Genomic DNA, 12,701 nt, shown 5'->3' with positions numbered 1-12,701 from the left:
ATTGTTTCACTTTTAATCATAATCGACATATTATTAATGAATAGAAAATTGATCGTCTGTTAAAGTAAATCTTGTATGTGACAGGTAAACATAATTGTTACCAATTTGTTAAAAGAATTAATGAATTTTGCTGGTTAATTTAGATAAATCATATGACGGCAAAACATAAGTTGATTAACTGGTTTAAACTATCTAATATAAACAATCTGCATATATGTCAGCAAATCGATAACAAATTTAATCAGAAATTTATAGCAAATTGGCATCGACTCTGTTCGCATTAGACTTGTGATTTGCTGACAGAGGCTGTAAGCAGAATCTGATAGCAGATTGACGGCAAAAACCGAATAGAATCTGCTGTTTCTAGCTTTTTTAATGAAATAGTAACGTAGACGTGTTATTTGTGAAACTTTTAATATTTTATTCGATCCCAGTAAACACAATTATTTATATAGTTAATTATATAAAAATAACATTAATTATATAAGTACAATAAAGCAGAATATTACAGGTAAGTGTTACTGTAGTAAGTAATCAGTTACCTACATAGCAAAATGTCAGCAGCATGTCGGCAGTATGACAGTAGATTTAATCCAGTGATGCTAAATGAATGGAGACTAGCAACACGCAATTATAGTGGAGGAGATAATGCGCACACAAGCTAATTTCCCTACTGCAATTTTATGAAAGGGGAGATAAAATAATATAAAAAAATTTAATTTTTTTTTAAATTTACAAATTATAATATTACAATTTAATTTAATAAGTAGATTAATTTTTAAGATTATTTTTTCTGATATCAACAAAATTTCCCTCTTGCTTATCCTTGTAACACGGATTCTTGCAGAATAGTAAGACTCTATAAATATAAAAATAAAATAAGCTTAATATGTTTATAAAACCAAAAAATATTTTCTAGATGTGTATTAAATTTTATAATAGTGTTTCTTATATTTTATATTTATTTTAGAAAGGGGGAGAGAGAAAAGAAAAGGAAAGGAAAAAAGAAGAGAGGCAGAAGAAGAAAAGGACGTAGAAAATACTTCCTATATTTATGAGAGGAAGAAAAGAGGAAAGAAAGGGGGAAAGAGAAAGAGCGACACTCGACTGCCCACGTGACCAATTCAACGCAAGATCTTCTGATGGGTTGGTCTAATGGAAAAATTCCAAGCACTGATTACTGTGAATGGCTGTGATCAATTGAAATTTAATCAAACAGGACGGTTCCGAGAAGGGGAGGGAGAAAGGAGGGGGAGAAGAAAGAGAGAAGAGAGTATATAAAATATATATATGTAATGTTGTGATAAATATATTATAACTTACATGTGCAACTGTAAGTACTCCTTTAGAAGAAAAATGATTTAATTCTTCTATAAGTTCTGCCATTTGGAACTTTTGATCAATCATCTAAAAAAAAATAATGTTTTATAATATCTATCTGAGCAGATTGTATAAATCTAAAATAATAATTGTACCTCCAAAACAAATTTTTTTTCGGATTCATTTAAAAATGGTAGAAGTGCCGCGGCCAGAGATGCCTGTTTACATTCGAAACAATTTTTCACAATATTGGTGAAGTTTAATTCATGTATCACAGGACATGAATATAATAGACAGATCGCCTCTACGCAACTGTCAATTTGTTGCAGATTCGGATTCACATCAATCTCTCTAAATGGTTCGGAGATAATCAATTGCCATCCCATTTTGTAGCCATTAGAATTTACAATGACGTTATCGCTTCGTGATTGCAATAAAACTTTCTTCAACTCGTTCACCTAAACACATATGTTTTAATATAGAGTTTCTTGAAAAATAATTTTAGGCAATATGTGATGAATTATAGTCTTTATACCATCCGTAACTTTGTCATTTGACTCAAAGTATCATCCCAAAGTAAAATGTCATATATCTTAAATTCGATGCAAATCTGTGCTATAACAGAGAGAGCATAAGATGAATGGCGCTGACTTTTCAACAATATTTGAACAAGCTCTCGTTTAGAACACGTTTCAAACGAATTAACGCTATAACATAATCCCAATGATTCTAATTGGCTAACATATTGTAACGATTTTATATGCTTTCTGAAATATAAAAAAAGTAAAATTATTTCTTTAATATAGGATAAATTCATATATTGCCATAAATGATAATATATTATAATCTCTGCTTATATACCTAAAGGTACATATATCTTGCTTGGTTAATTCCTCTAAAGTAGTAGTATCAACAATATTCTGTAAAACTCGTAACGCTCGATACTGTATGTTACAATTGTATTCAGTCTGACCGCACTGATTGCCAAAGCTTATATTTATAAGAAATTGTGCAAACAATTTCACATCTCCATATTCAAGCATATAACATGTCCTATAAATAAATTGCAATAGTTAAATTAGTAATTTAGTGATAAATAATATAAAAAAACATATAATATATGTATTACTTAAATAAATTATCTTCATAATCTGTGTTCTTATCAGAGTCTTTCAATGTTAGAAACATTGTCTCCGTAAAGCTTTGGCATAATTCAGTATATCTAATGTCGGATTGTAACCATTCTTGCAATAAGTCTAGGCGCAATTTTATTGTATTCAATGAAAATAATTTGCAAAGTTCATTAACGGCAGCATTGATATCGGGTCTGTGATTGGTTGTAGTTCGATATCGTAACGGTATGCTTTCGTCATTATATAATTCGTGTACCAGTTTGCATGGGTTTTCGATCAAAGCAAGATATTTATCCTTCTCTAATCCATATGTACGTAGAATATGCTCGGACGTGAATCTCAAATATTTGTATTTAATTTTCTGAAAGTAAATGCAGAGAGTACAGAAATTAACATTATTTTTTAAATAACATATATATAGTTTATCAGAGATTAACGTACCTCCAACATTTCTTTCTTAAATTTAGTAGAGTTTTGCGCCGCCAATTGAGCATATTCGTAACATTCTTTCGCGGCAGCGACGCAATCGGCACCAGGAGGCGTATGATTTAAAACGTAATACAATGCCGCAGTGCCGTAATAAAATCCGTCTGAATCAGTAATGCATTGTATACATTTCTTTATATCTTTGAGCAGTGTTGTATTCTTCGAGTAAAGCGACCACGTAGCGTTCTTCGATTTAGTAGAATCATTTTCCCACACACGAATCACTTCACCCTTAATGGCTAATGTACATATGAGATGCGTTTCTAGTTTAAGTACGGGTGCGATGTCAAGCCATTTATCGTACGTTCTTAAATTCAATTCAGGAGCTAATAACGAATATATGTAATATAAAACGTATATAAAATAAAATAATTATTATTTATTTAAGTATTTAAATAAACGTACTAATAATTTTCCAAATGTCGACTTTAAGCAAAAATGGAAGTCTCCATTGGGCTATTGGCGGTAATGTGCTATGTCCTGGATTAAGCTGTAGCCATTCATCATGTTCTATTTGAGTAGGAGACCTAGCATAGATAAGCGTCAAAGTTAAAATTTATTCATGCAAAATTGTAATTTGTACTTACCCACTCCGAGTGTAATTTTGCAAAAAGTAAAGATAATTCCTCTTTTTCATATCTTTATCTCCTACGAGATCCATTAGTATGATAAACACTTCATAATGGTAAAAAGTGATCTAAATTTAAATGTAAATTTATATCTCATAAGTTAAAACAGCACTATCAATATTTTATTTATTCTTTTAACTTACCTGTTCCCATAATGTAGAGATACATTGCTTTAACATAAATTCATCTTTTAATTGTGTAACAATTTTGTTACATTTCTTTCTTAATTTATCTACTTCGTTTTTACAAATAAGTAATTCTGTAAAATATCATAAAATATCATACATTTGACTATAAAATATACAAATTTTTTTATACTATACTATTTATGCATATAAAAATATTTTAATATACAAATATCGATTATCACATATCACATAAAAATACATATATTATATTTTTATATATACCTTTTTATTCACCCTTTTTTTACTTACCTTTATTTATATTCTTATTTGAAATGATTATTGTTGGATTCCACGTTTTCAATAATATTTGTAAGTAAAGTAAAAGACAATCATTGAAATTAAAACCAAAGCTACAGCAATAGTCTTTTAGTAAGGGAATTATGTTCTCCTTATTACAATCTGCATTATTATTTACAATCTGCATTAAAATTTCTCTTTTGCTTGAAGCATCATTTATTAAAACTTCTGTAAGTCATATATACTATATATTAGAAAGATGTTAACATATATGTATATAAATAAGATTTTCACATTTAATACAAAATTAGATTTGTTGATAATGCATGAACATACCTTTATAAGCTATTGAATAATGTGACAATTGTTTTGCCCAGATATGTAGTAGCTTGTAATCCTCAAACATCTGTATTAACGATTGATTTTGTCCTACTCGCGAATATTCATATCCCAGAGTCGAAATCGTACAATGCCGAATATGATCGGATTGAAAACTGCAAATTTTTTTTTAAATTTTTATAATTATTATCAGTTATCATCAATTATCATATATTTTTAGTTACATATTTTATTAGTTATCATTAATTATCATATTTTATATATTATTAATATTACATTAATTATTGAAAAATTGTTTAATTTTCTTACAATGTGCAAGTTGTAGAAAGCCAGGAGCATGCCTCCAATTCAGGTAACATAAAAAGACAAGATAGTCCTAACTGAAGATCGAACGATCGTTCAATACACAGCTTTTTTAGCAGATTCATTAATAATTGCGATAATATAGATTTCATTTCCATTAATATAATTTCGTTTCTTACTGATATGCTACAGTACATAAAATAAAACGCTTTGAAAATTTGCAATAAAAAATAATCATTGTGTTGATGCTGCATTTTTTTTACATTTTCCAAAAAGTTATTTAATAATTGTTCCATTTGCTCCTAAATGCATAAATAAATAATAATCAGATATATCAAAAACTATTTTTATAAATGAAGCACACACACATGCACACATGTACATGCACACACAACACATATACACTATAATTCAAAATACATACATTGCAATTTGTAATTTCATTATTATCAATTTGATTTGAAAAATGTAAGTAAAGAAATATTGCATCATTGAATAGAAACAATAATCTTTCATCCAAAGATATTGCCTGAGATTTATATATTGTATATAATTTCCAACCAGAATGTGGCACAATTTCTTGTTTTATATTAGAACAATGTTGAATAAAAAGGCTTGGACATATACTGATACAAGTATATAATATTACTGCAGATTCTAAATCACCTGAAATATTAGTTTGCAATTATTTAATGCTATTTCAATTATGAATATAGATTTGATACGTACTGTCTTGACAAATATTTAATATTGAAGCACTTAAGTTTTTGATAACTTTTACAATATCTGTATTTACAGCAGCATGTTGTAATGCTAATAAACATATTTTATATATATATTTAAATTTGTCCAATACATTTAAATCATCATCATGACTGCAAAACAAAAAAAACAGTGCATACAGAAATAAATATATATATATTATACATAAAAATTATATGTTGTATATAAAATGCATTCTTACCCAACAAATTGTAGTAATATGTTTACATTTTTCGTCCGCTTTAACAAAGATAAAGTTGCATACGATTTTTCTAATTCTAACAATTCAGCAACTTTAACAACTGTTCTGTGTATTATCGACAAATCGTTCTCCTCCATACCTGTTAAACCATTACCAAAATAAATTGAAAATTTTCAACTAATATATATATAAAATTTAATTATCGAGAAATTAAATTTTCAAGAAGTTTTACTTGAAAGCAATTTTGTGATATAGTTCTGTAGTATAATTGACTTCTGCATATGATAATCCTTCAATGAAATATCAATTTTATAATTCTCCTTTAATGTATACAATGATTTTAAATCTTTTATCATTTTTATGATATTGTTGTAACGAAAAGAACAAATTTTTGATTGTGCTAATAAATCATGTATTTTGAGTTCTAAACAGCCTAGTATTTTCATGTGGTAAGTTAAAGATGTTGCCATGTTCTAAAAAAAAAAACAACAAATATTAAATATAATTAATTACAACAGAGAAATCTCTTCTATTTCTTCATTGATTTAGTATTGTACTATCAAAGTTCGTTACCTCAAAAGAAGAAACTGCAACAATATAATTAATAATCCCTTCATAACAATATAAAACATCAGTGATATTATTTTCTAAATAATATATTGTGTCCATTGCTTTCTGCAAATTCCTAAACCAATGTTTAATAATAGATTAAATAAGCGAAAATAATCTTATTTGTGTAAGATTATTTTCTGTTTAAACTACATAGATAAACATGATACAATACCCTATATTTAATTGAAAGCTTATGTATCGACAAAATGCATCTTGTCTTAATTGCTGATCCTTTTTAGTTAGCGTATCTATATCATTAATAACAGAATCACGATCTTCTTTTATTATCCGTGATATTAATTTCTAAAAACAAATAATTTGTTAATGTGCAATATATAAAGATTTCATAGAAACATAATGCCATGTGATTCATACTAACGTTATTTACGCCAATTGTTGCATATCCATATTTTTTTAAGACCAGTTTTATCGGAACATATTCACATTCAATTTTAATTTCAACAGATAACTCATGATCAAAGTTACTGTTTGTTCCTGCCAAACTGATTATAGTTGAGCTCCAAGGTACTGGTGCTTTTCTTAAAACTGCCAAAGTTTGCTTCAATCGATCCTATACATTAGAATATAAAATGAAATAAAAGATATTTTTTAACTTATAATATATAACAAATATATGGTGTGTGAACAGTATAAATCTAATATTTACTTCTATATTATGTATAAATTCTATTATGATAGTAACTCTTTTCTCCCATGCAGCTTCTTCACTGAACCACCAACTATTTGAGCTCTTTATGGTTTTCTAAAAATATTAGATATTTTATATTACTTATTAAAAAAATGTTTAAAAAATATATTTAATTATGCTTACATAAAAGCATAAAATACCACGTAACAAGAAAATTATACCAACCTGTATATATGTACAGAGAACAGCATCGTTTTGTAAATTATTATTAAGTATATATTGTTTAAGAAATGTATTTACAAAATCTGAGATTTGGTCAAGATGTATTTTATCCAATAACATATGCATTGCTTCTATAGGTAAGTCAATATATATATCAAGAGGTACTCTCAATCTGTAGCATAATTTTAGGAATATTTAATATTAATTTTTATGTGAATTATTTAAAATTATAATACCACTGACCTGTAAACATTCTTCAATTGTTGAATATCGGATAAAGCTTGAAGCAAACATGTAAGCTGCTTCAATAGAGAATTCTGATATCTGTATTCTTGGTGAAAATATATAGATTGTTGGCCATCTTCAAATTTGAGCAATTTTATAAGTTTCTTAGCAAAGTCTATGCCGATTTCTGGCCATGTACAATAAGATACTTCAAGATGTTTTAGTTTCTTTAGACCCCAAGATATAATTTCATCTATTGTATCGGGTAGTAAAGATAATAATGTAGGTATAAAATGAGTAAGCCATGGCCATAAACATGACGGAGCCATATCTTCGGGTAAGATCGCAAAAATGTTTTGTACAGCGTTCCTAGATACATGTTTCATTATATCAGGAAAATGTCTCGTCCAAATTAGAGTAGCAGATTTTAAATGACCCTATAAAACCATTAAATATATAACAAAGAAAAATATTTTTTGTTTAGATTGCATGATATATGTATAATTACAATTATATAGTACCATGCATAAATAAGTAGTACATTCCTCTAATAAATTTGCTTGCAAAAATCGTATCCATTCTTTCATATCTGTACCATAATTTAATAATATATTTTCTCCAGTATATTGAATCATCTGGAAAGTCTCAAGTCTATATAAACTATCGTTTATCAAAGACAGATTGGTATTCAATAAATCATTCATATTTTCTTTCTATAAATAATAAATCAAATATTGGTTTATTATTGGAGTTTTTGTATTTGTTATATTGATTACTATTTATGGTAATATAAAGTACCTTCATATTTTGCATTATCCTTTGTTGAGCATATAAATGTATTTGTCTCATTTGTATATAGTCAGGAATGAGGACTTTGCTACAACATTCAGTCACATATTGCACATTTTGTATTTTATCTAGAATATTTATTAGTGCATCTATGCTAATTAAATCAGGAGTAGATCTTGTCCAGAAACCAAATTGTTCTATAAATGATGCTGCTTTAGAACAATAAATAGATTCCAAGGAAAGACCTGATCTTTTTGCAAAAACTTCAGCTGCATCAAATTGCTTCTTCCTTAATAATCTCGCTAAACGCATTTCAGGAATACTTTCCAATATCGTTTTTACCCTAAATTCATTAATAACTTCATTATCAGCAGAAATGCCTTCTATATAAAATATATTATTAGAAGCATGTAAGACTTCCAATAAATAAACAGTGGTAGGAACAGTAATTTCCAATCTCTGTTCAAAATCTAAAAAAAAAATATATATATTAATATTATATATAATATAAAAGACAAATTATTCTGTATAAATTAATACAATTTACCTGGATAAGAAATAAGACATAATACATACATAGCGGGATTCTGTTTAGATTGTGTTAAAAATAAAATTTCGCAATGACTGATATTATTGTGTTGTATTACTGTAAAATCAAACACTGGGCCATCATATATTTTCAACCCAAGTAACGTATTTGGACATATAATACTTAATGTATGATCTGTACGCAGACAAAGCATTTTACTAAAACAAAATAATTTTTATGTAACATGCAATCTTAATGAAGAGAATATAAACTTAAAAATACAAAATCTTTTATTTTATCTTGGTATAGTTTAAAAATTACTTACTTGCTACTATATAGCGACTGTATCTTTTTATATCCAAACAAAAATACATTATAAAAGTTATTGTATTGTTCATTAGGCCAGATAAACATAGAATTTATTCCTACCATAGTTATTGATAATTCATCTGACAGTTCATTTATTGTAGCATTAAGGAACTATAATAAATTCATAATAAAGTAATATAGAAAACAAAAAAAAACACAAAATTTACATACATACAAATTTTAAATTAAGTGCAAACCATATGTCTATAAATGCCATATAAATATATAAATAATTTAAAAAAATTACATATTACCTTTTCAGATGTAAATCCCTTGAATAGCTGAGAGCATTGAATATTTGTTATATGTTCTGCATTCATAGCTTTATCATCATTAGTTAATGCAATTTCTAAAGTTTTGGGATAAAACTTGGAGAAGCTAAAATGTGTTAAATAATTATACATTCTCTCTGAATTGAAATATGAAAGAATATAATTCTAATAAATAGCTCTAATGTAAATATACAACACCTGTAAATAACTCCAGTATCCATAACAAGAATTATAAGGACTTCTTCACTTTGCGCTTTCACAAATATCTGTATTACATTATCCTGATTATCATCAGGTATAGTTCTGCAATCAGAAATTCTTTTATATAGACTTCGAAATTACATTTCTAATATATATTTATATACAATGAGTTTGTTTTTAAGTATATGATAAAACATTATTTATTTAAAAAGATATTAAAAGTACTTACTTTGTAAAAATTTTTTTTCCATCTGATAAACGCAAACAATATAAAATTCTAGTAGCAAGCACCACAAATAAAAAGAAACCATCTTTGGAAATGCAATAACGGACTATCATAGAAGGAAAATTAATATTGCATAATATTTTATCGCACATCTCATCTTCAAATATTGTAATGGATTTATCAATTGCTATACAAAGTTTAGAATATTGAAGAGATGCTAAAACACTTGGTTTTTGAACCACCTTAAACAAAAACATGTTGATTAACATATTGTTTAATGTAGTAAATTACAATATATATATTTTTAAATAATATTATAATTATAACTTTGCAATTTATATATAATGATTAATATATATAAGTATATATTTATATAAGTGAATTGATTAGAGTACAGTTTGGTTATATCTTTTTTTTATTTTTTATGCAGATATATATATATTTAATGAGCCGTCAACCGAGTATTTATTTTTCGGTTTTTTTGACACACAGTTTGGTTATATCAGAAGAATTGGTTAATACAGTTTAAAATACGCGCCATAGTAATACAAACTAACGCATGTGCACTTTACATAGATTTAAATATTGTAGAAAAAACATCATATATTGCAAATAAAACTGCATTATATACCAAAGTGGCTAATTAAATTTTTACTGCAAAGTATCTTGATTTGTTCATCTTAATTTTAATAAATAATTAAACTGTTTTGTTGCTTTTCTGCAAAATAGAGTAATTGGTGTAACCGTCAAATTGATAAAGCAACAAAACCCGGTACATCTGGAAACATTGGGTGCGTTCAGGAGACAACCGTTGAGTAGCAATCGAACGTGATTGGTTCTTACTTCTAGAACCAACAAATCAACGTCGAGTGTTGACAAGACGATGCTCAATAGTTGTGTTTTCTGAACGCGCCCATTGACAACAGCGTACCTTTTCGCGTGATTGAATCGTTGCTACGGTACACGCTTCGTATAGTGAACCACTGTTTTCCATGATTATCCGTGTGCCGAAATTAATGGTTTCATCGTCGGCGTTGAAACCTGATAACACTCGATCCCATGAAGCCATTTTCAAGGATCAGGCAGAGATGCCACCAGATGCAATGACGCCAGAATGGAGACTCAAGTACTAATGTCAGATTCAGGAAGCGCAACACGTCAAATCATGGTAGAGGGGATAAGAGGATAACACAACAGTAGAAAACCACATACATATGAGACATATACGCGGTTTTCGATTAAGCAAACATTTTTCTTTTTAGAAATTTTTTGTATTTCCAAAAGTAACAGAGATATTTCAAATATCTCCCCCTGTATAATGTACGTTCTAATATCAGATGCTTCACTCTGTCATCGACGAGATATCATTAAAGATCGTGGTGCTTTTTTTATGGGGTTTAGTAAATGATCGGAAAAAAAAACTCGTTGCGTCTTATTTTAGTTCATCCAATTATTGTTTTATTATCGAAAATGTATAGATCTTTTATGTAACTGCCTCAAGAACAACAAAATATACATTTTATTGTGAAATTATTGTTTTATTATCGACAATGCAAAGATTTACTTCCCTACAGTAGCGCGTAGCGAATTTTTTAGTGTAGATTTTTTCCAATAATATGCTAAATCTCATTGGTCTTTACTTGTTGGTATTTTCGATAATAAAACAATAACTGTATGAACTAAAATAACTAATATAAATTAAATAATTCATGTAATTATCTTTGATGAAGTCAAAACGGCCGGTAATGTCAACATCCTTCAATTATCTCCGGGCTTATCGGGCCCAATTGATGGTCACAATAATTTACCCAGGGCTATGGTCTTTAATAGTGGATCTGTTCTTTACAGCTGAACCGAATTGAATTGGCTGCACTAATTCAGAGTTTATCTTCTTTCTTCCGAAGAGAAAAAGATAAATTTTGAACTAGTGCAGCCAGTTCAGCTATAAAGAACAGACCCAGTATCTCGTCGGTGATAGCAACTAGAAGTTTGAGAGAAGCCACGCCGTCGTTTTTCAAAAGATGCTTTTTCTAGCTCGTATAGTAACGTCAACTAGATCCATTTTAGAACCGGCGGAATTACATGGCCAGATTCACTTTTCGGTGCCATGGTAAAACGGCCGGTTCATGCTAAATACATAATTGTGGATTAAAAATGCAAAGAAATATTATGGATTTATTAATGTTTTATTAGCTGCGCGTGATGTTTCGTCATTCTAGTATAAACTACAGCGATAATAAGTTATAATTGAAATATTTTTATGTATATGCGCATATAAAATGAAATAAATTTTCTTAAATAAATTTTCTTAATAATTTTTCCCCTAATTTTTAAATATAACGTGTAAAAGATATTTATAATAAATTGCTTTCACTTTTTTCTTATTCTTGAAACAAAAATATTAAGCATTTTGAGCATTATCAAATCATGCTTTTAATTTATAGCTTTTATATTTATAATATAGCTTTTTATTATTTTTTTAAATACATCCCGCTATTTTGGCTTCAAAACATAAGATTTTTTGCTCTACTTAATCAATTAAAGGCTTACTCGAAATATTTTGCATTGATTAGTCTAATAACTTAAGTACCCCTAGAATCCAAGACGGAGTTTATGAATTTTATTCATTAATTGATCTCAGAGCGATCAAACTTATTTCATTCGAAAACATATACGTTACCGCCGGCATAGCTCTCAGGTTCATTAGAGTACGCAAACCTCCTCACCCGGCAAATGCCTTCGTTAAGGTAGAGATACCATCGAGGAGGAAAAATGTGTGAGGACAGTTTCCCTTTTTTTTATTTCTTAGATTAGGGTAGGTTTTTTCAATTTTTATTTCAATACACAATAAATGATACAACAAATGATATAATAAATTTAATATACAAAATATACAGGGTGTCCTAGACCACCCGTACACCCCTTTTCTTTCAAAAACTAAGCATTTTAGAGAAAAACGTTTTGAACAAAAATTGTATGGTTTTGAGGGGAACATAAGATGGTGTCAT

At 28.1% G+C, this 12,701-nt stretch overlaps 1 protein-coding gene across 1 annotated transcript; it reads right to left on the bottom strand.

Annotated features, from left to right (window-relative positions):
• Positions 1 to 394: 394 nt before the first annotated feature.
• LOC115244430 (kinetochore-associated protein 1) lies at positions 395 to 11,832 on the bottom strand. The gene is made up of 31 exons (XM_029822046.1): positions 10,625 to 11,832; positions 9,697 to 9,935; positions 9,465 to 9,569; positions 9,249 to 9,372; positions 8,951 to 9,105; positions 8,644 to 8,843; positions 8,106 to 8,566; positions 7,829 to 8,020; positions 7,326 to 7,744; positions 7,086 to 7,254; positions 6,879 to 6,974; positions 6,591 to 6,782; positions 6,384 to 6,514; positions 6,173 to 6,284; positions 5,832 to 6,072; positions 5,600 to 5,738; positions 5,365 to 5,510; positions 5,060 to 5,301; positions 4,642 to 4,937; positions 4,330 to 4,487; positions 4,006 to 4,221; positions 3,712 to 3,827; positions 3,527 to 3,636; positions 3,345 to 3,466; positions 2,895 to 3,265; positions 2,450 to 2,814; positions 2,182 to 2,373; positions 1,856 to 2,087; positions 1,476 to 1,778; positions 1,324 to 1,407; positions 395 to 859 (listed from the first exon to the last, which is right to left on the bottom strand). The coding sequence occupies exons 1-31, from the start codon at positions 10,760 to 10,762 to the stop codon at positions 821 to 823; spliced, it is 6,105 nt and encodes a 2,034-aa protein (XP_029677906.1). The 5' UTR covers positions 10,763 to 11,832; the 3' UTR covers positions 395 to 820.
• Between the last annotated feature and the right edge of the window lie 869 nt (positions 11,833 to 12,701).

The sequence above is a fragment of the Formica exsecta genome, unplaced genomic scaffold, assembly GCF_003651465.1.
Source record: "Formica exsecta isolate Colony F162 unplaced genomic scaffold, ASM365146v1 scaffold82, whole genome shotgun sequence".
Lineage (NCBI taxonomy): Eukaryota > Metazoa > Arthropoda > Insecta > Hymenoptera > Formicidae > Formica > Formica exsecta.
This window is presented reverse-complemented; position numbering and strand designations above follow the sequence as displayed.